This window comes from Rattus norvegicus, chromosome 1, assembly GCF_021556685.1.
Source record: "Rattus norvegicus strain SHRSP/BbbUtx chromosome 1, alternate assembly SHRSP_T2T, whole genome shotgun sequence".
Taxonomy (NCBI): Eukaryota; Metazoa; Chordata; class Mammalia; order Rodentia; family Muridae; genus Rattus; species Rattus norvegicus.
The window spans coordinates 214,775,924-214,800,770 of record NC_141534.1 but is presented as its reverse complement, the minus strand read 5'-3'; the positions used below and the strand labels follow the sequence as shown (position 1 = coordinate 214,800,770).

Sequence of the window (24,847 nt, the reverse complement as noted above, 5' to 3'; positions counted from 1 at the left end):
TGTTTGTTTCCATTCTTTTTTTCGGAGCTGGGGACCGATCCCAGGGCCTTGAGCTTGCTAGGCAAGCACTCTACCACTGAACCAAATCCCCAGCCCCTGTTTGTTTGGTTTTTGAGACAGGGTTTCTCTGTGAAGCCCTGGCTATTCTAGAACTCACTTGGTAGACCAGGCTGGCCTCAAACTCAGAGATCTTCCTGCCTCTGCCTCCAAAGTGCTTGTGATTAAAGGAATACAGCATCACTGCCCAGCATGGCCCATGTTTTTAATCCCAACATTTGGGAGACAAAAGCAAGTAGATCACTTTGAGTTTGAAGCCATCTTGCTCTGTACAGCCAGTTCTAGACTAGCCTGAGTTACACAGTGAGACCTTGTCTCAAAACAAAAACCACTGCGAGGGCTGAAGAGATAGTTCTGTGGTTAAGATCAAGGCACTGCTCTTGGACCAGAGTTAGGTCCCCAGCACCTAAGTAAAATGGCTTAGAACTGCCTGTGTCTCAAGTTCCAGGCCTCTGCAGGCACCTGGAGGCATGTATGTATACATACATGCATACATGCAGATAAACATAAATAATGGTTTTTATCTTTAAAAATAGTAATTAAAAAATTCTACTGCTGCACAGTAAGTAAGGAAAGCAGCCTTCTTAAAATCCTCTGCAGACTCGGACAGCCTCTGAGGGCTGCACAGTGAGGGACAGCAAGGAGAAGATTGACTTGTCTTTTCCTAGCCTTCTTTACTGCCTTGAACACCTTCTCCAGAGTTCCTTGCTTTAGGACACAGATTATGCAGAATTAGCCTATGTTCATGTGTCTTTAAAATCCGTCACTGGCCTCCCGCCCACCTTGTCATGGTAACTTTCTATGATTAACTCCTTATTTTGCTGCAGTGTCCAAAGCATCTGGTGGTAGGAACAGTTTAGGAATAACTTTGTTTTTTTTTTCTTTTAATTAAATGTCTGCTTTCAAAAACTTCTCATTTCTTGGGTTCTTCTTGAGGCCAATGTATATAAAATAGAATCTACGTGTTCCATCACCATGGCAACAGCAATACTTCCCCCTTTGAACACTGCGTGTGTGTTTCAAAATACTTCCTTTTGCATGATCTCAGTTTATGTAGACAACATCTCTGAGAGAGCAGTTAAGAAAAGCTATTTTCTGCACCGCAGTGAGATGAGTGAATTACCTCAGCATCACGGACTGGGGACAAAACTACCTTCACTCTGCTCTTCTCACCTCTAGTTGCATTCCTTTATAAATCCATATATAACTTTCTCTCCCTGGGAGCTTTGTGGTACCCTGTGATGGTAATTGATCCTTCTAACTTCCACTTTTAAAAAGAGAGAGAGAGAGAGAGAGAGAGAGAGTGTGTGTGTGTGTGTGTGTGTGTGTGTGTGAATGTTTTTTCTCTCTCTCTCTCTGTGTGTGTGTGTGTGTGTGTGTGTGTGTGTGAATGTTTTTCCTCTGTGTATGTATTTGTACCACATGGGTGCTTAGCATCCCTAGGCCAGAGACATAGAATGGGAGTCAGAATCACTGGAACTGGAGTTATAGATGCTGTGAGTCTCTCATGCGGGTGCTGAGAATCAAACCTGGTCCTCTGCAAAAGCAGTGGTCCTAACTACTGAGCCACTTCTCCAGCTCCACATGTCAGTCTCTGAGTAATGCTAAGCAAGGGTGACTATGGTTACCTCATGTGAGATTCCCCCAGTTTGCTTATTTTAATTAGTTTATTTTGAGACAGAATCTCACATGTCCCAGGCAGCCTCAAATGCACTGTTTAGCCGAGGATGCCCTTAAACTACTTATCCTCCTGCCTCCATCCACCAAGTACTGGATTACAGGTATGTGCTATGCCCGGTTTATGTGATGCTGGAGATCAAACCCTAGGTCTACTTACACACTAGGCAAGCACTCCAATTGAGCAGCCTCCCCAACCTTAACTCCATTTTAAATGGTCTTACATTAACAATTCCCAGAGTAATTCTTGTGTGTTTTAGCCTTTTCTTTACCACAGCACATAAGAAATGACACAGCGCTGACAACGGAGGCTCACTCAACAGATGTTCAAGTAGGAATAGAGGAGGGTTAGGCACTTCTGAGAGGCTTCCGTCTCCTTTGGAAGAGGATACCACTTTGGAAGACACCACTAACATTGTTCATACCATGAATTAAGCATTTGTTTCTTCAAAAGCAATGTAGCTCACTTAAATTTTCCTCAGCTTTTGCAAATGGGAATTGAGAGGGGCTATCTCTAAAAAGTAGTTATTTGTAGAGAGGTAATAGAAGTAGCTTCTTCCAGGAGGCATCACCCCCAGCCCCAGTCCTCACGAAGCATGTGAACAGTAGTCATCCTCACTCATGGGTCCTAGCATTCTTATCCTCTTAGGACTCCATACTTTGCTCACAACTCATCTCAGCACCATCCTCTCGGAGAGCCGCAGCACGGTACAAGACTCCATCCAGTCAGCTGTGGACCAGGTCTTGGAGCTGCACCACCAAGCTGCCAAGGTAATAAGAAATTGACAGCCTGGGCATGGAGAGTCCAGGGGTTTTGGACCCTCCTTTCCCTTGATACCTCTTCCTACTCTGCCTCTGCTGAGGTCCTAGCACTCCATCTGGACAACAGGGAGTCAGGCTTTCATTTAGGCTACAAGCCGCCAGTGTGTGCTCGAATAGCAACAGCACTAACACTAAACACCATGGCAACCCTACCGCTTCCTTTTTTGATTGATTGGTTTTTTTGTTTGTTTGTTTTTCAAGACAGGACTTCTCTGTGTATCCCTGGCTGTCCTAAAACTCATGCTATAGACCAGGCTGGCCTGGAACTCAGAGATCTACCTGCCTCTACCTCCCAAGTACTGAGGTTAAAGGCATTGGCCACCATCTCCTGGATGTACCTTTTCCTTATCTGTGCATCGAGATCCCACACATTCTCTGGAGCTGATGCTCCAATAAACATCGCTCTTTTCCCTCATTTTCCAAGTTCCTTCAGAATGTCACGCTTGCCCTGCCCAGAATGAGTTCTTTCAATCTGTGCGCTTTTGGTAATACATTTCTTAATTCCTGTGCCCCACCCTTGTAAAGAAAATAGACACATGAAGAGCAAAACTTAAAACTAGAAACAAAACCAACCAGCATGAAGTTGAGCTGGGTCTGGCAGTAGTCTGTGAGTAATCACAGCCCTTGGCAAGTTGAGGAGGATTACTGAAAGTTCTAGGAGAGCCTGAGTTGTAGAATGAGTTCCAGGCCAGCTTCGGCTAGAGTTGAGACCCTACACCTGCCACAAAATAAGGGGCCACTAAGATGACTCAGCAGGCAAAGCCCTCGCCATACTAGATTAGCCAACTGAATTTGATCCCAGGACCCACATAAAGATGGAGTGAGGGACCAATTTGTTATTCTTTAACCTCCACACATGCACTGTGACATGTGAAAACCCACACATACCGTGTACTCAATAAGTTTAACACAAAAATTTAAATATTTGCTTTATTTTGTTTTTTAAGATTTATTTTTAGAGCTGAAGAAATGGCTCCACAGTTAAGAGCACTGGCTGCTCTTCCAGAAGACCCAATTTGATTCCCACCACCCGCAAGGCAGCTCATGACTGTAACTCTAGTTCTAGGGGATCTGATGCCCTCTTCTGGCCTCTGCTGGCATACACATGGTACATAAATAATCCATGCAAAATGACCCATACACATAAAATAAAAATAAGCCAAAGCCCAGTATAGTGCCACATACCTTTAATTCTAGCCCTCAGGAAGTGGAGGCAAGTGAATCTCTGAAGTCAAGGCCAGCCTGGGCTATACAGTGAAACCCTGTCTCAATACATAGAAACAAACATACAAGCAAAATTGAACTTAAAAGTGTTGAAAAGCAGCTCCTACATCCAGGTAACTGAGGAAAGCATTGAGGTATGGCATAGGTGATTGGGGTAGTGCTAATAGCAGTCAGAGGAGTCATGGTCAGCACTGCTGATGGAACAAAACTTAGTATCTGGGGCCAACAAGATTGCCTGGCAAGAAACTCCGAACTCTCTGTAACTCTTAAAAAGCCAGCGAGATTCATAAGTGAAATTGGTCTGAAGTTCTCTTTCTTTGTTAGGTCTTTGTGTGGTTTAGGTATGAGTGTAATTGTGGCTTCATAGAATGAATTGGGTAGTGTTCCTTCTGTTTCTATTTTGTAGCATAGTTTGAAGAGTATTGGTATTAGGTCTTCTTTGAAGGTCTGATAGAATTCTGCACTAAACCCATCTGGTCCTGGGCTTTTTGGTTGGGAGACTTTTAATGTCTGTTTCTATTTCTTTGGGGGTTATGGGACTGTTTAGATGGTTTATCTGATCCTGATTTAACTTTGGTACCTGGTATCTGTCTAGAAAATTGTCCATTCCATCCAGATTTTCCAGTTTTGTTATGAGTAGAGGCTTTTGTAGTAGGTCTGATGATTTTTTGAATAGCGTTATTATATCTCCCTTTTCTCAACCAGACAGCCCCACCCCCAGAGCTCCTAGGGACTAAACCACCCACTAAAAAATACACATGGAGTGACACATGGCTCCAGCTGCATATGTAACAGAGGATGGACATCAATGGGAGGAGAAGCCCTTGTTCCTGTGAAGGCTTAATGCCCTAGTGTAGGGGAATGCCAGGGTGGGGAGGCAGGAGTGGTGGGTGGGTGGAGGAGCACCCTCTTAGAAGCAGGGGGAGGGAGTCTAGGATGGGGGGTTTCTGGAGGGTACATCAGGAAAGGGAATAACATTAAATGTAATGAACATGAAATGTAAATTAAAAATATCTAATAAATAAAAAGAGGCCAGTGAGAAAGAAAACAATAGAAAGTCATGCATACATATACACATACACATACACACACATACACACACACATACATACATACTCATACACATACACACACACATACACACACACACACACTGGCTGGGACCAACCACCTGTTTCGTCAATTTCACAAGTGCCCAAGCATACTTATATACTTGCATATATACCTACATATGTATGTACATACATACATAATACACATATATGCATGTTGTACATACACACATATACATATATACATTTGGTGAATGGAACAGAGCCAACAGCCACACTTTATTTTTTTCTCTCAAACTTTTTATACCTTTTTAGACAAAATTTCTTTATAAAATTACCTCATAGATAAATGTTACACAAAAGGAAAGACACAGATGGATGTCGATAGTAAGTTCAAAGCAGGGCTTCATACTATAAGCTCATTGTAAGTTCAAAGCAACAGTTTCACGTGGCCTCTTTTTATCACAGTGCACATGTGTGGCGTCATCCTTGGACCTGACCTAGAATGAATGTTTTTCCTTGATCACAAATCTGTCCCAAGCCTATTTCTCTTCTTAGTATAATTAATGAAAACTCGTAGTACTCCTTATTATGCAGCCTTTACTTACTGTTCTGTGAGGAGGGCACATTCTAGTCTGGATTCTAACTTTATTACATCTTTCTGGCAAAACAATTAAAACCATCTCCTTTAACTTTCTTCCTAAAATTATTTGACTCAAATCAGGAGTTCTATAAAGTCACCAATTCATCTAAACGGCATTAGTCCATGAAAGTCCATCTTCATATCGATCTGCAGGAAATTTGCCCAATAGGGTGGGCGTCACCCAGGAAGTAACCACACCAGGCTCTAGGCAGTGAGGGTCTCCCAGTGTCCACTCACACCAAGCCAAATAAATGAGGACTATGGCAAAGACAAACCTGAGGAAGCACATCAGTATCGAGAAGCAGTCCTGGGACGAAGTCTCTGGGGCTGTGCCCCACCAGAGTGCCTCCATCACAGCCACGCAAACTGGTGGGCCATCCCAGAAAACTCACTCGCTTGCCATCATCTTTCCTAAATAGCTTGTGCCATTAAAGTATTGTTAATGATGTGCTTGTGTGTGCAGGTACTCATAGAGGCCGCTGGAGCCAAGTGGCTGTGAGTTGCCTGAGAGATGCTTAACTGACCCTCTGCAAGAGCAGTCCTTGCTCATAACTGTGAGCCGTATCCAGCGCAAATGTGTGTTATTGTCTTGTTTGTTCGAGACACAGACTAACATGGTCTAAGCTTCATAATCTTAGTGGAGAATGACCTTGACCTTCTTTCTGATCCTCCTGCCTCCAGGGTTCTGGGATTACAGCCATGTGCTGCAACCTGGTTTACTGTGCTGGGGCTTGAGCCCAGGGCCTCATGAACGCTAGGCGAGCACTCTATCAACTGAGCTACATCCCAGTCCTTGCCCAGTGCTTACTGTCTGTCTTAGTATGTGTGTTGTTACGCCATCTCTTTGAAAGAGGAGAGTGTTTTGAGTTGTAAAACAACAGAAATCACTGTCGTGTCATTATCTTACTACGTATTATTACTTATTATTATTATTGGTGGTGGGTGGCACTGTTGAGCTTGGCCTTGATGAGAGTCTTCAGCCTTTGGCATCCTCAGAGCCAGTACTTGGTGACTAATATAGTTTCCCCTTACTCCAGACTCACCAGAGACTGCAGGCCTCCCTCTCTGTGGCTGTGACTTCCATCATGAGTGTGCTGACTGGAAGCACAAGCAGCAGCTTCAGGAAGACATGCCTCCAGGCTCTCGAGGTTAGAAGATCGGGGGTGGGGTCAACAGGTGAAGCTAAGGTGCTCTGTAACAGGCTTCCAGCATAACACACAGTGCTGGATACTTCCAGTGTGAGCCTACTTAGTACCAGGTTTGAGTGTTTTCAGAAGTATTTGTTGGGGCTAGAGAGGTGGCTCAGCAGTTAAGAATTGCTCTCCCAGAAGTTCAATGCCCAGCTCCCACGTGGCAGCTAATTACCATTTGTAACTCCAGTTCCAGGGATCTGACACCTTCTTCTGACCTCTCAAGGCACCAAGCATGCTTGTGGTTCACAGACATATGTGCAAGCAAAGCACCCATATGCAATGAGCTGGGTGTAGTGGCACAAGCCCTTAGCCCCAGCACTGGGGAGGCAGAGGCAAGCAGATCAAGAGTTCAAGGCCAGCCTGGTCTACAGAGTGAGTTCCAGGACAGCCAAGGCTACACAGAGAAACCCTGTCTCAGAAAAACGGAAAAGATTTGTTGAAGAATAACTATATATATATATATATATATATATATATATATATAATTTTTATAAATGAGAAAAGTTACTTAAGAGTTACACTTTCTTTAGGTTACATACACAACTTTCTGAGAGAGAACTAGAATTAAATCTGTGATTCCCAGTTCCTTGAAGAAAGCCTCTCTATTCCATGGTGACAAATAAACTAAAAATAAGTGAGCAGATGCAGCACCATGTTTATGTGACAAAATGGAGTGAAGGACATAAATTGGAATCGAGTTGGGGGCAGTTGTGGACTTGTTTACTTGCTATAAGGAATTAGGCCTATATTTAACTTCTCTGAAACTTGTTTAAAGGTTGAGGGAAAATATGAGGTCCTCATAGGTTGGGGGCTGAACATATACCACAGTCTGAATGTTTGTATCATTCCCAACATTGTATGTTGAAATCCTAGCTCTCAAAATTGTGTTCTTGGCTACAATACCAGGTTCAAGATACTCGTAGGTTTTTGGAGCTGCCAAGATATCTCAGGTAAAGGCGAGGTACCCTGGAGCCCATAAAACACACACACACACACACACACACACACACACACACACACACGGGGTGGGGAAGGGGGAGAGGGAGAGGGAGAGGGGGTGATCTCTCTATGTAGTCCTCACCTGTCCTGGAACTCACTATGGAGACCAGGCTGGTCTTGAACTCACAGATATCTTCCTGCCTCTGTATCACAAGTGCTGGGATTAAGTGTGTGTGCCCTAAAGGTAACCTTTAAGAGTGTTAGGTAGCGCTCTTCATCTGGCTGTTCCGTTCTCTGAGAGATGAGACGAATGGGGTTGTATCAGGGTCCCAGACCTGAGCAGGGTCTAAGACCTTAGCACAACTGGTTCCATGATGCAGCACCATTCAGGCTACAAAACTCAGCACATAGACAGCACCACCTGCCAAAACTAAAACAAAGACCTAATCCATCAAAGTCCATAGCTCTGGGAAAGTCTCTTAATGTATTAATCTTGGTTTTTTGCATCTGTAGTTCTGCTTCTGGCTAACTGCTCTTGTTAACTGAAGTATGTCAACTCAGGACCTCATTTTTTTTATTCACCCAGAGAAAGGCATGGGCTACACTGAGGTCCTGAACCCCAGGCAGTCACCAGCTGGCTAATAATGGCTTTTTATTGGCTTGAACCCATATCTGAGCAGTCTTCTCTAGAGAATATCCCACGAAGGATTAGTTCCTAATTAAGTGGCCTCATGAGCTGCTAAGATAATAGCAGGTAGAGTTGCTGACAACCTGACTGTGACCATTGGTAGCTACACGATGGACAGAGAAAACAGACTTGCACAGATTGTGCTGTCCTCTACTGTCAAGAACCCACTCAGTAGGGGTTGGGGATTTCGCTCAGCGGTAGAGCGCTTGCCTAGCAAGTGCAAGGCCCTGGGTTCGGTCCCCAGCTCCAAAAAACAAAAACAAAAACAGAAACAAAAAAACAAAAAAAACCCAAAAAACAGTAAATTAGAACAAAATGTGTCTCCAGAGAAAGCCTTGACCCTTCTGTAATATGAGGACACAGAAAAAGATTGGAAAAGATGCTGAAGAGGGCCCTTACCAGAACTTACCTGTGCTGGCATGTGATCTTGGGTTCTAATATTGTTGTGTGAAAATATTCCGACAAAAGCAACTTAAGGGAGAAGGGTTTATTTCCACTCAATTCATCTTGAGAGTCAGGGCAGCAAGAGTTTGAAGCAGCTGATCATGTTGCATTTGTAGTCATAATAACAGAGTATGCTCACTAGTGTTTGGTCAGCTTGACAGAAGTCAGAGTCACTAGAGAGAAGGTAACCTCAATTGAGAAAGTGGTCAGCTTAGTAGGCTAGCCTGTGGGGTATCTTCTTGATTAATGGTTGATGTCGTAAGATGGCACTATTCTTGGGCAGGTGGTATATAAATAGCCAACTGAACGAGCCATGTGGCTTCTGCCTCAGTTTCTGCCTTCAGATCCCTGCCTTGAGTTCCTGCCCTGGCTTCTCTCAATGATGGACTATCACCTGAGATTTGAGAGATGAAGTAAACCCTTTCCTCCACAAGTTGCTTTTGATCATGGTGTTTTACCACAGCAACAGAACTCTAAGACACAGAACAGTGCACACATCGTGCCAGCGCACTGCTCCATCCTCCATTTTAGACAGTTCATGATCCGCCCGGAGACCAGTTCCACCCACAGTTAAGAAGGGTCTTCTCACATCAGTTAATGTGGTCGAAATAACCATCAACTGGTGATTCTAAATGTTGTCAGGATGACAGTTAACATTAACCATCTAATCTCAGATATCTAAAACTGTCACAAATACATGTGTAGCATTTGTACACCTCTTAGTCCATGAACGTGTATTGTGGTGGCTGAAGAGACCAAGACTGTGAAAACAGGTTATGCATGATGGGTTCTCAGTGCATGTTAGTCTCCATTCTTCCTTTGGAGTCATATGGCAACCAGTGGGATTGCCAGTAGACTACAGACATTGCCAGTAGATCACAGATTCCCTGTTTGTTGCTCTCTCTTTTCTTTTTCCTTTTTTTCCTGAGACAATATTTCCATGTTCTGGAACTCTGTATAGGGGAAGCTGGTCTGGAGCTCACAGAGCACCACTTGTCTCTGCCTCCCGTGTCTGGCTGTTGCTTCATCTTTATGTACTTTTTCCTTAAAAGATAATATGTCACATAAAAAAACTTAAATACTAATTCCTACTACTATAATTTTATAGTAGTCATATGGTAACCAGTTTTCACATCTCATATTATATAGTCGAAACCAGGGAATTATATTTTTTGTATATAAAATGGAATTTTACCAATTTCAACAAGGATAGAATTTGCTTTTGTTAATAAATAGTGTACTTTATTACTTAGTCTAATTTAGTAATTCATTCTCCTAATGTTGGGCATTTACCTTGGTAACTTACTGCTGTATGTAAATAGTACTCCAATTAATACTTTATGTGACATCTTGTATTGTCTAAAATTGTCTCCTAGAAAAAAGTGCTTAAATAGCACAAAAACCTTGCCTTTATAAGTCTGGTCTTCACCTTCGTGCATGTGCATGATGGGATAGGAAGATGTGGCCTGGCTTTTGTACTACCTGATCTTGAGTGGGTCACTTCTTTTTGAATTTCAATTTCTCATCTATAAAATTAATATGTTGGAGCTGGAGAAATGGCTGAGCTGTTGTAAGAGAATGTACTGCTCTTTCTGAGGACCCACGTTTAGTTCCATGAACCCACGTCAAGTAGCTCACAATCCACTCAAGGGATTAATGCCTCCAGGAACCTGCACACGCACAGCTTACAAACTGTGCCAACACACACCTAAAGACAGACCTTCTTCTAAATCAGTGCATGGTTTTAGCTGGTTCCTCTTGTCCTTTACCTGATACCCACAGTTCTGTACTAGGCATCGAAGGCTGAGCCCATTTTCCCTGGATATAGCCTATGTTCTCTGGTTCTCTTCCCTCCAGAAGGCTTGTCTGACATTGCCTACCTCTTCCTCCACCTCACTGGCTCAATGGAGTGACTGCTTTCTCAGTCATCTCAAGGAAGAGAGTCTTTTCAACCCAGTCATGAGACAGAGGGACCTCTGCAGTATTCATCTGCTGTAGACAAAGATCTTGGTAGAAGAATCTTGCTTAGGTGGGAAGACATGGATTTCATATACCAAGTATCTATCTCAGGCCCTTCTCTGTCTCACAAGCTCCCAGAGACATAACTGAATACAGTCAAGAATTCACATTTCTTACCTCTACAGCATTTCTCCTTCGGTTTCCATTGAGTTCAGCACCTCCTGTTTTTTTCATCTATTGTAGGCAGTTGACACACAGGAATTTAGTGCCAAACTGCACAGAATATTTTATGATATCACCCAGCACCAATTTCTGAACCACTGCTCATGTGACACAGAGCAGGTAAGTGTAATGATAATATTAGTGTTTTCCAGGAATTCCCGCATTTTGGTGTGAGAACCCTTAATTCAGGGTGGATGAGCACAAAAGCTTCAGCTCTATGGCTGGCCTTTCAGCAGGGAGGCCTGTGCTAGAGATGCAGCACAGAGCCAAGTGCTGTGTAGACGGATGGCAAGTCACGGGGTTCCATCCCTGCCACTGAGTCGTTGCTGAATCATTACAGACTAGATTTAACAGTTCTGAGTTTGGGGTTCTACATCAGTAAAGTAATAACAATGTGTCCGTAAAATTACTGTTGCAAAGTTTATGTCTAATAAAATCTACCTTTAGTAGTTTGCCTTCAGGGTGCTGGAGGTCCAGAGCTGTCCATTGAAGTTTCTACTCTCAAGGAGGAGAGAGAACTTTAGCACCTTTGGTGGCGGTGTCCTAAGAGGGAGACCTAGCTAGAACATGTTGTGTTATCTTCAGGCCCAGGTGTAGCTGACAGGAAACTGTCCAACTGAAGCCCACCTCTCTGGCTCCCCTCCCTCTCTGCACCCACCTCTCTGGCTTCCCTCCCTCTCTGCACCCACCTCTCTGGCTCATTCTCCTTTCCTCCCTCCCCTTTTGACTTTTCACAACAGTTTTTTTTTTCTTCATAGCCAACGCTGTCATGAACTCAAACATCTGCCTGCCTCTGTCTCCTGAGTGCTAGGATTAAAGGCATGAGCCATATGCCTTGCTCTGGTTCTCTTGACTTTTTTTTTTTTTTTTTTGGTTCTTTTTTTCGGAGCTGGGGACCGAACCCAGGGCCTTGCGCTTCCTAGGCAAGCGCTCTACTCCTGAGCTAAATCCCCAGCCCCTCTCTTGACTTTTTTAAAAACTAAAGCATGGGTCTAATAAACAATGAGATTTAAATCATTACACCACTGTTTCTAAGAGAAAGGGAGGGGGAGTGAGAAATCAAGGTGGGATTTAACATTAGCGTATGGAATAACCATTTCTGAGAAATGTAAAACAAAACATGTATTTTCTTAAGAACAGGGTCTTACTCTATAGTCTTGGCTGGCTTGGAATTCTCATGTAGACCAGGCTGGTTTATGATTCATAGAGATCTCTGTCTGACTCTGCTTCTGGAGTGCTGGGATTAAAGGTGTACCAATGGTTCAAAACATTTTTTTTATCAAACCAAATGATTACCCCAAAATACTGTCTAGAGAAAGTGTTCAGGTCATCAGACAAGGAAAGGGAATCCAGGCAAGGCTTAGAGGTCTGCCTATAAACAATGGGGCTGCAAGCCCAGGGGAATTACTTAAGTCCATTTGGCATTGCTATGACAAAATATGTGAGAATGGGTACCTTATTTGGCTCAAAACTCTGGTAGTTAGAGAACCTGGACAGCATGACGCTGGCATCTAATGAGAAAGGGAGCAAGAGAGAGGGGAGAGGTGAGGTTCTTAGCTCCTGTGAGGGTCAAATGCATTCCACACCAGCAATAGTAAAATGCAGATGTCATGAATTATAACAATAATATAGTTGTTATTTTTAAGACTTATTTTTATCCTCTGTACACTACATGCATTCTGTAGCCCACAGAGGCTAGAAGACAGCTTCAGATCCTCTGAAACTGGAGTTACAGATGGTTGTGACCCTCCATGTGGATGCTGGGAATCAAATCTGATCCTCTACAAAGGCAACACTAGCTGTTAACCACTGAGCTATCTCTCCAGCTCCCTAAAGGTGATCTATTTCAACTCTGCCATGCAAATTATTCTATTAAAGGTATTTGATCTCAGCAACCCAGATACCAAATAAAAGAAAGACAGCTGGGCATAGTGGTTGGTGCCCAGCTACACTCAAGCTACATGGGAAGCTGAGGGAGGAAAACTCAAGTTCAAGACCTGACTGAGCTATATAGTGATACTTCTCAAACAAAGGAAAAGGGAGAAGCCCAGGCTGCAGCTCAACAATAGAGTGCTTGTCCAGCTTGTGTGAGGCCAAAGAGACAGAAACTAGATAAAGAGGGAACTGGAGAGAATCGTCACTGGTTAAGGGCAATGGCTGATCTTGGGTTCGATTCCCAGCAACCACTTGGTGCCTCACAACTATCTGTCACTCCAGTTCCAAGGGATCTGACACCCTCTTCTGGCCTCCATAAGCACTGCACATACGTGATGATGCACAACATGCACTATTACAAAATAAACAATTAGAATGAAATTGGAATTGAAAAGTTACTGTACAGTGTGAAAGAATCCTACTTTAACTGAGAGCCTTGGGTTCTGGAACAGAATCTCATTTCAGCACGAAAACAAAGAAAAGAAAAGACGAGCTGGAGAGATGCTCAGTGGATAAAGTGCTTGCTGCATTAGGATCTGAATTCTGTTTTCTGTGGGGTGTTTGTTTGTTAGTCTGTTTGTTCATTTTCAGGACAGTTTCTCTGTAGCCCTGGCTGTCCTGGAACTTGCTGTGTAGACCAGGCTGGTCTTGAACTCAAGAGATCTACCTGCCTTTGTCTCTGCCTCCCAAGTGCTGCGATTAAAGGCTTGCGCCACCACCAGCACGACCCAGCTGACTCTGAATTGTGATTCCCATCACTCACATAAAAAAATGGGTGCAGTTGTATGTCTGCAGCCTCACTGCCGAGGCAGACACAGTAGTCCCCAGGGACTTCCTGGTCAGGTATTCTAACTGAAAGGACAAACTTCAGGTTCAGTGAGAGATGACGATGATGGTGATGGTGGTGATGATGGTGATGATAAAAATAAGGTGGAGAATAATAGAGGAACAGATTTGCTGGCCTACACACACACACACACACACACACACACACACGCATATATGCACTCATGCACATGTACACACAGGAAAATATGCACCATATTAATTCAAACTAGAACTAGATTGGTGATATCAGCATCAGACAAGTAGATTTTAGAGTGAAAAATACTATGTGGAAAAATACTATGGGGTCATTTCCGGGCCAGCGAGATGCTCCGGGGTGAAGGTTCTTGCTGTGAAAGGTTGGAGACCTGAGTTTGGTTCTTAGAGCCCATGTAAAAAGACATAGTGGTAGTGGGTATCTTTAATCTCAGCACTTCTGTGGCAAGATGAGAGGTAAAGACAGAAGAATCAGGTAGGAGCTTGCATATCAGCTAGCCTTGAGTAGGACACAGCACAGCAGAAGGCAAAAGAGACCCTGCGTGTGTGGAAAGAGAAAACTGACCCCACAGGGTAGTCGTCCATCCTCCAACATACGTGTGCTCACACTCACACACCACATACACATTAATACATAATACAAATAGAGAGGCTCATTTCATACTAACGAAATCAGTTGGCCACGAGACACATCAGTGACCCATCACAATTTAAAATCATAACTAAAATCCACTTAATACACTTAGGTAACTGAATATCATAGCCTAGCCTAGCTTAAATGTGTTCAGACATAATAGCTTCTATCTTGGAAAAACTATCTAAACACAAAAGCCAATTTTATCCAACAGTTCGTGGGCTATACTGAATGCTATTCTGAAAGTGGGGGGTAAGGGGAAGCCAGGCAGGGTAGGAGCATGCCTTTACTCCCAGAGGTGGCAGGCAGATCTCTTGAGTTTGAAGCCAGCCTGGTTTACAAAGCAAGTTTCAGGATAGCCATGGCTACACAGAGAAACATTGTCTTGAAAACTAAAACAAAAAAGGAGGGGGAACCCACAAAGTTAATTTGAATGTACTTCCCCACCATTGTGGAGCCAAGAATCCACGCTAAACCATCATAACCCAGAGACTGTCCATTCTCTCAATAATTGATGGGATGGCTAGACAGGAAGTCAGTAAGTCTTTACAAGTTTTTAACAGTGTTATCAATCAATTTGATCTCATGATGTTCATGAAAACACTTTGTCTAACCATGTAAGGATACAGTTCCTTTCATACACACATGATACATTCAGCAGGATAGAGCATATCCAACCATTAGATATTTCTTTTTTTCTTTTTTCGGAGCTGGGGACCAAACCCAGGGCCTTGCGATTGCTAGGCAAGCGCTCTACCACTGAGCTAAATCCCCAACCCCCATTAGGTATTTCTATATCAGAACAGTGCATATTCTAGCCATTGGATATCTTAGTATCAGAACAGACTACATTCCCAGACATTAGATATCTCTCAATGTAAACTTATTTTATAAACATACAAATTTATGTTTAAAATGTTAATTTCATCTACTTGTGTGGAGGTCAGGGGACAGCTTGGTAGGAGCTGTTCCTCATCCCCCCGTGTGTGTTCCAGGGCTCGAACTTGGGTAGTGAGGACTGGCAAATGCTTTCACTCGGTGAGTCATCTTGCTCTGAAGTACATAGTGTGTGTTGACGTTCACCTGTGACACTTGCTGTAGTCATATGTAGTACTCAGAGGGACAACCGGCAGGAGTCTGTCCTTTCCTACCAGGTGGGCTCAAGATAAGGAACTAAGGCTCTCAGGCTTGGTGACAAACACTTTACCCACTGGGCTTCTGAAGAATATTTTGACATTAATTACTAAAACAAGACTAGTGACAAGAAATCTCTGAGAGGTTCTGTAGTAGTCGGAAAATGAGGTAAAGCATGAAGTTAAAAGAGAAGTCAGAAACAATTTAATTAAATGAAATGCAAATTATCAGAATGTGTGGGCTGAAGCTAACCCTTATTGCCCAGAGGGAAGGACGGTCTCAGCACAACAGCCATGCCTGCAAAGCTCTCACAGACGAGAAGAGCAGGATGACAAACAGGAAATGAAGCACTGAAGGGCCAAGTGGAAATTAACAGGAAACAAGAATAAGGAAAAACCATGGAGACTAAAAGGTTTAGGACATTGATCATGTTAATAAAGGTGTAACCAGGTAAGCCAGAATAAAGAGAGGCATTTGTGCATGGTGCACAGCTGTAACCCTAGTACTCAGAGGGGTGAGGCAGGAGCATGAAGAGTCCGAAGCAGCCTAAGGTACACGGTGAATTCAAGACCAGACAGGGCTGCATAGCAAGAATGCTTGTCTTAGGCTTTTTTCCTTTTTTTTTTTTCCTTTTTTTTTAACTATAAGATGCCACTATCACAGGTAGTGTCTGTGAGTTCGAGGCTAGCCTGGTCTACAGAGTGAGTTCCAAGATACACAGGATCTTGAAAATCTAAAACCAATTATATATAAAATAACCTCAGAATATATATTGGTACAGACGCACGTGTGTGTGTGTGTGTGTGTGTGTGTGTGTGTGTGTGTGTGTATCAGAGATTAAAAATGTGACATCTGATATTTTTTAAATTACTCATCAGAAGGCCACATTTGGCAGTACATTTGACAAATGATGAAAGGGGTAATTTACTAAAGTAAATACCCTTGTGACACATAACCCTGTATCTATGGAAGAAACTGGATTTCTAGTTTAAAAATAAGTACAGGCCACTGCTAAAGTTCTTTACAGAACTCTTAAAATTCAGTGAGTGAGCACACACTCAGCAAAAATGCTTATACAGAACCCAGAACCCACAAATAAATGCACTCATTAGTCATGGTATAAAAATTCAAATAAAAACCGTAGGTATTGGGAACAGAAAGACCAATGGGCATGGTGGCGTGGGCCTGTAGCCCCGGCTCTGGCAGCTGAGGTAGAAGATCATTTAGCCCAGGCCCAACCTGGGCAACATGAGGAAACTCCATCTCCAAGACGGAGTGGGGTGGATAAGAGTCCTTTGGAAGTCACCTTGACAGGCTTTGGGGGGGGTGTTACACACACACACACACACACACACACACACACCCCTATCTGGCCTAGCTACCCCACTGTATCACACAGACTAGTGCATTTGTGTTCAGTCTCCCTTGTGTATTTGTTGGGACTCCAATCTTATATCAAGAGCTTTGTGGGTAAGCAGGTTGATCATCTATCCGATGATACTGTTCAGCAACAGAGGGAATGAACTATTGATTCACATGTGACCTCTTGGAGCTGGGGTTACAGGTGGTTGTGAGACTCTGGAAACCAAACTCCTGCCCTCTCCAAGAGCTGCAAATACTCTTAGCTGCTGTGCTGTCTTTCCAGCCCCTCAACTGTCTCTGTCCACTCACCTCCTAATTTTAATGTTTTCTGAAAGACCAGGACCTTCAGGACAGCGTGTGCACTTGTTCTCCCCTTTGTACCTCTTTCTACCTGATTGGAGGGGTGCGGGTGCTCAGGCAGAACAACCCACAAGGCAGAGCCTGTCAAGGCTCCCTCCACAACTTCTGTCATACCTGTGTGCAGCCCTCACTGTAAAACCTCACTGGTCTTCTCCCAGTTGGAGAGCTAATGGCCTCACCTCAAGCAAGCAAAGCTTATAAACACTGTATTAGTTTCCTAGAGATGCCGTAAGGTATTACCAGGAACTTAGTGACTTAAAAACATCATTCTGTCATAGTTCTGGAGTCTAGAAGTTCAAAATCAAGGGGTGAGCAAGCTTGTGTTTCCTTTCGATGCACTGGGAGAAAATCCATTCCATCTCTCTGCTTTCCTAGTTTGTGGCTTACATAACTCCAGTTTCTAACCCCATCTTCGCCTAGCCTTTCCCTACCCAACTGTTTCCTAGATTTAGGAGGGCCCACCCTGCATCGTACTTGCAGGCTGGTCCTATCTCTGAATCCTTAATTATATCTGCAAAGACCCCTTCCCAATTAATCTCACATTCACAGGCTCTTGGTGTTAGGGTGTGGACAAACTGGAAGGGGTCCAGTCCAATTCACTCCAGCTAGGAACATCTTGAGGGCACAGCATGAGCCATCATTAGAACCCAGGAAGACCCCTCAGCTTCTAGGTGTTTCTGCTTCTGAAGATCCTTTGGTGGACCTCTCTGACATCCCAGTGGTGTCTGAAAGAATCGATCTGACCTCGGTACCCTTTGGCTCTGGTGGTGGCTCATAGCCTCAGGGCCACTCATAGCCCACTTAACATGGCAGATGGCTAGTGAACTTCAGGGAGGATGCTGAAAGAAAGGAGTATTTACAGAATTCCTAATCTGTATTTCCATTTCAGTCTCAACAGAAATGTGCCTAATTAGGTCATTATCTTCCATCTTATAAATAAGGTTAACTGTGAGACTTAAACCTGGCTGGTTAAAGTTACAGGGCTAGTAACCGGCAGGGCTTCAAAGCCTGATACATTTTGCCTTTGTAGGACTGAGTGGCAAGAGTGCATAGATCACTGTCATTATTCCATTGATTAGCTGCCACTTTGTTAACTCATTGGTGGCACAATAGTGCCACCCAGTGGCTCCAGCTACAAACTACATGATCAAGGCAATAGGTCAAATTCTTTTTTTTTTCCTTTTACTTTGTTTCCATGGTAACTAGCCAACTCACCCGATATAGAACTAACCCATCTATAGTTTAAGGAGAAATGGGCAGTTCTCTAAGGAAAGGCTTGGTTTCCTAGGATGCAGATGAGAATTGAATGCTCCACAGTGTTAAATCCAAGGAGTTGTATCCTGAGGACTGGGCTGTCTCTCTGGGGGCCAGAGAGATACCAACAGGTATGCAAAATTCACAGTGCTATCCATCTCAAGTGGGTCACCCCTCTAAGACCAGTTTCTAAAAGGAAAAAGACATGTCTGTTACACAAGATTTTTTCCTAGGCCAGAGTGAACTGAAACTGCAGTTTTTTGAGGGTGATTTTTGCCCCTGTGTGTTCCTCAGAATGTAATTACTTAGAAGTTGGAACTTCAATTAATAAGCAGTATAGCTCAGGTCTGGTGGTGCACACTTAGAGGTGTGTGCCTCTGAGATTTTGGGTATCTTGGGGGAGACTGTGGGATCCCCTCAGAAATGACAATAACTGTAACTGCAAAGCTTCTGTAACAAAAATTTGTAATGAGGATGCCAGATAGCTCTCACGATTAATCCCAGCACTTGGGAGACAGGCCAACCTGACCTGTACAGTGAGTTCCAGGACAGCCAGAGCTGTATCGTCAAACTGTCTTAAAGGGGAAAAGAAAAGCAGTGTATCATAGAATGCACTGCACTGTGGTGTAGTTCTTACGTAAGACTTCCCTTTGAAAGTGTCAACTCCATGCTTTTAAGGACAGTCACTGTGCTGGATGCTCCTCCCACCAGACTCCAGAGGTCTCCATTACACTGAAAACAAGCACTGTGCCTACTTAACTGCACATAACCCAGCTTCCCTTCCCCCAAAGCCCCCTTCTATTGTCTTACTTTCCCCTTCCCCCTGGTGTTCTTTAGACATTACAGGGGGAGGGGGGGGTTACTGCTTGAGACAGGGTCTCACTGTGTATCTGAAAATGGCCTTTATTCCCCTATGTGGCTGAGGATGATCCTGAACTCCTGCTCATTCTGCCTCCCTCTCCCGAGTGATGGGATTACGTGTGCTACTATGCTGTTTATGTAGTGCTGGAGTGTGCACCTGCAGCTCTCATGCACTTTTTGAGCAATGCAAGCACTGCTTTCATTTTTTTTGAAGATGTATTCTAACTATGTATAAAGAGGACAGATTGTCAGACATTAAAGGTCAGCTCTGGGATACATGAGACCCTGTCCCAAGGATTTTTACTTTAAAATAAGACATGGCCAGACATTGTGGTGTGTGCCTTTAATCCTAGCACTCAGGAGGCAAGGTGAGGAATATCTCTGCAAGTTCAAGCCCAGCCTGGTCTACATTACATATTGAGTTCCAGACAGCCAGGACTAACTAAAAAGGGACTGGAGAAATGGCTGTGTGTAAGAGGGGCCATGCTGCTATTGGTTTGGTTCCCAGTAATCACACCAAGAAGCTTGTAAAAGTGTAACTCCAATTACAGGGGATCTGACCACCTCTCTTGTAGACATGTAATTCACACAGTTACTCAGATATACATAATAAATCTTGAGTAGAAAGATGGAAATAAACACATAAAATGATGAATAGTGCCATGCTTCAGAGCCCGAGGTTCGGGGGAGAACAGAGAGATATGCTGGGACAGAAGGGGGGTGCTTTGAAAGTTGGGGGCCAAGTAGAGACTGATGAGTTAGGAGAATGAGGGAGTTCCAGGTGAAGAACGTCCCTATAAACCAAACCACATGTCTCACTAAGACACAGACTTCTGAAAATTCACTTGGACTTTCTAATTGTTAAAGCACCTGACTCCAGAGAAAAAGATTTCAGCCCAGAACACCAAAGACCAGCACAAGAATATTGGTCTAGAGTTCCCTGCAGGTAAGTCTCTAGCTTTTGGGGTAAGTCCTGGACTGAAACCAGAGAAATAAAATTCATGGTCTGGAGTGATCCAACTATCCCATTCCACTTCAGCCATGGGGACTGAGGGTCTTGGAGGAGCAGTAGCAGCCCTACTGTAAAGCTGCATGACAGGAGAAAGATGTGCGTTGTACTTAATATGAGCACATTAGCTTTTCCAGAGACAGGTGACTCACTGATATCCCCAGGGCCCTGCCAGGAGGAACCAGCCAAGGCAAGACTGTAAATTTGCCCCTGAGGGGTTGGGGGTGTAGCTCAGTGAGAGTCTTGACTATCAATACCCTGAGTTTGATCCTTCTTCCTGTTTGTTCTTCCGCAAGTTATTACAGATAAGCTAATGGTGGTTCCCAACCTTCCTGATGCTGCCACCCTTTAAATACAGTGCCTCATGTTGTGGTGGTCCCCAACCATAAAATTATCTTCATTGCTACTTAACTGTAATTTTGCCACTGTTATGAACCATAATGTAAGCATCTGATACGCAACCCACAGTTGAAAACCACTGAGCTACAACATGTTCATGAGTGTCTGATCCCAGCACTTGGCTGGAAGAAGCAAGATGATCAGTTTAAGTCTCCCCTGAGTTTCATGAGAGTCTGTCTAAACAACAACAAAAAGCTGCCTCTGTAGCAACTGCCTAGAACAATTCCAGACAGAGACTTAGTTGCTTATTGCCCGAAGGAAAGCTTGGTTTCAGAGAGTAACTTGGCATATATATCACCCAGTCTGTGTGGAAAGTTAGATGCCCTCTATCGTGGGCGCGCTAAGGAAGGTCAGGCACTGAAATGTTTTCATCTGGAAGGATGGAGGGGGAGGGTTAAATTAGAACTATGCCCCTGCCCCAACAGTCTCCGTAGCATTGGCAATCTTCCGGAGCAATATGAAATGGGCTTGTTTTCTCCTAGAATCTAGCGGGCAAGCAGAAAACAAGAGGCTCAAGAGGAGCAGCCCCAACCAGGGCAGGGAAGAATCGCGAACTCTGGGCCCAGCCAGGGACCTGAGCCCGCCAGAATCCGTCACGCGCGACTGCGATCCTACCGAGGCCTCCCTCACTGCTAGAGGATCACAGACCCAAGTGGCCAACGACGGAGTTCAGGCGGCAGACGCAGCGAGCCCTCTGGGCGGCCTGGAGGTACCGCAGGGAGCACAGGGCGGGTGCGGGCCTAAGCTACCGCCGCCGGGCCCTCACCACCGCCTCCGCTGCTCCCGCAGGACTTGTGGCTACAGGAGGTCTCCAACCTGTCCGAGTGGCTGAGTCCGGGACACAGGTCCTAAGCGCCCGCTCCTGAGACTCACAGCAAGGCAAGGAAGCCCGGGACGCGTGTGTTATATATTTCAATAAAGCTGCTCCAAGCACACAGTGTCAACTACAGTGCAAGGGGAGGAGCGTCCGGAGGACCGGACAACTCGCGCCGCCGCCTGACGTCACCCGCGCCGTCGCGTCACTGCTGCGCGCCACGGGTCTGGGCGTGATGGCGGCGCTGGGCGGGGACGGGCTGCGTTTACTGTCGGTATCGCGGCCAGAGCGGCAGCCCGAGTCAGCCGCGTTGAGCAGCCCGGGCCCAGGGCTGTGCTGCTGGGTGTCTGTGTTCTCCTGCTTCAGCCTCGCCTGCTCCTACGTGGGCAGCCTCTACGTGTGGAAGAGCGAGCTGCCCAGGTGCGGGGGATGCGCGCGCGGACGGAATCCGCGCCCTCGTGAGGCGGGGCTGCGGGCGGAGCCTGGGCTGGACGGGGGTGGGGCTGCGTTGGCAAATGGTTGCTACAGGCCCCCCCGGAACTTATTGTCCCTTTTCTTAGGGACCACCCCGCTGTTATCAAGCGGCGTTTCACCAGTGTCCTGGTAGTATCGAGCTTGTCCCCACTTTGCGTGCTGCTCTGGAGGGAACTCACTGGCATCCAGGTGCGAAGGAGGCGGGGCACAGGGCAACTAGGGAAAGAATCCAGATTTTTGTGGGAGGGAACATCACTGATACCCCCTTTCCTGTGGCTCAGCCAGGCACATCACTGCTTACCTTGATGGGCTTCAGGCTGGAGGGCATTTTTCCAGCAGCTCTGCTGCCCCTGCTGCTAACTATGGTGAGTCCTGCTTTAGTTTTCCTACTCTGTTGTCACTAGTGTAATGGCATGTCCGTCTTGTGTCCAGTTTTTGGCAGATGGCAGACAGGAATTATGATGTGGCCCTTGAGCCCCTGGTGTGCATGGCTGAGAAATCCTAGAGCTCAGGAAACCTGAGGTCTCATGAGGGTGACCAAGGGCGCAGGTGTGAGCAAGGTCACTGGATAACGGCTTTCGTTTGATGTTTTTCTCCCCCAGATCCTTTTCCTGGGTCCACTGATGCAGCTCTGTATGGATTGCCCGTGTGACCTGACAGATGGGCTGAAGGTTGTCCTGGGTGAGTCTTCAAGACTGAGCAAAAGGTAGGCACAGGCAGTCCAGAACACTGGGGAAAGGAGTCAGTGAGATGGTGTGATCTGGACTGAAGAGGTGAGATGTCACCTCTCAGGATGTGTTTCCTCATCAGTAAAATGGATTATATTGCTGGGTACCCTGTAAGTTTATGATACTCATGGAGGCCTTTCTAGACTCAAAACAGTACTTGATTGGTTAAATTTGGGTTCCTCTGGAATTGACTGACTTCCTCCTCTACTGCCGCTTTCCCTCACTACTGTCAGTCATCTCAAGACATTGTAATTCGGTCTGATAAGGCTTGTTCCCTTCCCCATTCTGATTCTCAGGATTTCCCAAACTGAGTTTGGTCAGAGTAAATCTGTGGGAGAGGGGGGTTGGGGATTTAGCTCAGTGGTAGAGCGCTTGCCTAGCAACCGCAAGGCCCTGGGTTCGGTCCCCAGCTCCGAAAAAAAGAAAAAGAAAAAAAAATCTGTGGGAGAGGGTCCTAGGGGTCTCTAGTAACTAGGCACTCATTGCTTATCCTGAATATTTATTCTAGCCCCTCGTTCTTGGGCCCGCCGCCTCACAGACATGCGCTGGCTACGAAACCAAGTTATAGCACCCTTGACAGAGGAGCTGGTGTTCCGGGCTTGTATGCTGCCCATGCTAGCACCATGCACAGGTCTGGGCCCTGCTGTGTTCACCTGCCCACTGTTTTTTGGAGTCGGTGAGTCTAACCTGTCCAGCAACAATGTTCCCAGCATGAAGGCTAAAAATGGGGCTTTGGGTGAGGGGGACAGCTAGGTAGAAAGCCAGAGGAATATGATGTGGTTTTCACCTTCCTCCCAGCCCATTTTCACCACATTATTGAGCAGCTGCGCTTCCGCCAAAGCAGTGTGGGAAGTATCTTCTTGTCTGCAGGTGAGGCCTGGAGAGCTGCCCAGGGACAGCCAAGGGTCGGGGTGTTAGGATACCCCTCACAGACACTCCTCAGAAAGGGTTGGAGACAGAACTATAAGTATTGGATGGGGCCCACTGATTATGGAAGGTGGGGTACAGAGAGCAGCCACAGATAACGGGCAGGCAGCCACTGCCAAGGGGAAAGGGTGGTCTCTGACTGTGGGGTGTGCAGTACTGGGGTAGGGTGGGCATGCAGGTGTGGTCACTCGCAGCCTCCGTCTCCAGCGTTCCAGTTCTCCTACACCGCTGTCTTCGGTGCTTATACGGCTTTCCTCTTCATCCGCACAGGTTGGTCCTCGGCCTTTCATGGGTCTCCAGGGGCCCACAGATGTGGGTGGGAGAAGGGGGATACTGTGGACACAACTGTTTCTTCTACTACAGTTCTAGAGACAGGCTAAGCTTTTTAAGATCCGAGAGGTAGAAGCAGAGGTTATAACATGGGGGCAGACCAGTGTGTGGGGTAGGGGGTCATTGAGTTCCTGTTCAGGAGACAAGGGTCACTAACTTTAGAAGGGCTAATGGTGGTGGGGCTGCTTCACATGTTGCACCATCTCCCCTCTCCAGGACACCTGATAGGGCCGGTTCTCTGCCACTCCTTCTGCAACTACATGGGCTTCCCTGCTGTGTGTGCAGCCCTGGAGCATCCACAGAAGTGGCCACTGCTGGCGGGCTATGCCCTTGGTGTGGGACTCTTCCTGCTTCTGCTTCAACCCCTGACAGACCCCAAGCTCTATGGCAGCCTTCCTCTTTGTATGCTTTTGGAACGAACGGGGGCCTCAGAGACCCTACTGTGCTCCTGACCATCACTCTTGTGTGAACTCTGATGGGCTCTCCAGCCCCTTCTTATCAATACTGCGAGAGAGGGGCTGGCTGGGGTCCCCGAGATCTCAGGAATTTTTGTAGGGGATTGAAGCCAGAGCTAGTTGAATCCCAGGGACCAAGAGAAAGGAGCAGATATCCAAAGGGTGCAGCCCCTCGTGATGGGGCGGATGAGCAGCAACTGGAAGTGAGGGGACAAGGGCAAATCCTAGGAGCTGTGCACTCCCTCTTTGGATTGATGCTTCTCTAGCTCCTTTGCGTCTCCCCTTCTCCCTTGAAAAGCTGCTGGGGTGGGTTTATTTATCAAACCCCTCCTCCCAACTTCCCAGGGTTTTCTCATTGTCTTTTTGCATCAAGACTTTGTATTGGGATATTAAAGAGATTTAACTTGGGTAGCATGGTCTTAGATCTTT

The 24,847-nt window shown here is 45.5% G+C and overlaps 2 protein-coding genes across 34 annotated transcripts in view; both read left to right on the top strand.

Annotated features, from left to right (window-relative positions):
- Top6bl (TOP6B like initiator of meiotic double strand breaks) overlaps positions 1–21,625 on the top strand; it is an 87,048-nt gene extending 65,423 nt beyond the window's left edge. For 8 of the 14 annotated variants that reach the window (XM_087573999.1, XM_087573969.1, XM_087573987.1 and 5 more), the window contains 6 exons: positions 2,384–2,505; positions 6,513–6,623; positions 10,942–11,040; positions 20,150–20,228; positions 21,173–21,399; positions 21,480–21,625. In XM_087573999.1, coding sequence (XP_087430125.1) covers positions 2,384–2,505; positions 6,513–6,623; positions 10,942–11,040; positions 20,150–20,228; positions 21,173–21,399; positions 21,480–21,542 — 701 coding nt within the window. In that variant the 3' untranslated portion in view covers positions 21,543–21,625. Of the gene's footprint in view, positions 1–2,383; positions 2,506–6,512; positions 6,624–10,941; positions 11,041–20,149; positions 20,229–21,172 lie in introns of all 14 variants that reach the window. The other 6 variants (NM_001426986.1, XM_087573976.1, XM_087573957.1 and 3 more) reach the window with 1 other exon arrangement.
- An 86-nt stretch (positions 21,626–21,711) lies between these two features.
- On the top strand, positions 21,712–24,829 carry Rce1 (Ras converting CAAX endopeptidase 1). 20 transcript variants are annotated; one of them, XR_015626784.1, is made up of 8 exons: positions 21,712–21,924; positions 22,065–22,167; positions 22,260–22,343; positions 22,581–22,684; positions 23,215–23,382; positions 23,505–23,576; positions 23,841–23,903; positions 24,180–24,829. XR_015626784.1 is itself a non-coding variant. In XM_087562786.1 (8 exons), the coding sequence occupies exons 3-8, from the start codon at positions 22,284–22,286 to the stop codon at positions 24,413–24,415; spliced, it is 678 nt and encodes a 225-aa protein (XP_087418912.1). In that variant the 5' UTR covers positions 21,712–21,924; positions 22,065–22,167; positions 22,264–22,283; the 3' UTR covers positions 24,416–24,829. The 20 variants fall into 20 exon arrangements, 14 of the variants coding, with proteins under 14 accessions (XP_087418912.1, XP_087418885.1, XP_087418867.1 ...); XR_015626786.1 differs by having other exon boundaries at positions 23,828–23,903; XM_087562786.1 differs by having other exon boundaries at positions 22,264–22,343; positions 22,581–22,659.
- Positions 24,830–24,847: the final 18 nt, after the last annotated feature.

Coding starts and splice junctions, on each gene's coding strand:
- Rce1 (NM_001100585.1), top strand. CDS start 21,740: ATGGCGGCGCTGGGCGGGGACGGGCTGCGTTTACTGTCGGTATCGCGG. Junction 21,925..22,064: donor TGGAAGAGCGAGCTGCCCAG/GTGCGGGGGATG, acceptor CCCTTTTCTTAG/GGACCACCCCGCTGTTATCA. Junction 23,577..23,840: donor AAGTATCTTCTTGTCTGCAG/GTGAGGCCTGGA, acceptor CTCCGTCTCCAG/CGTTCCAGTTCTCCTACACC.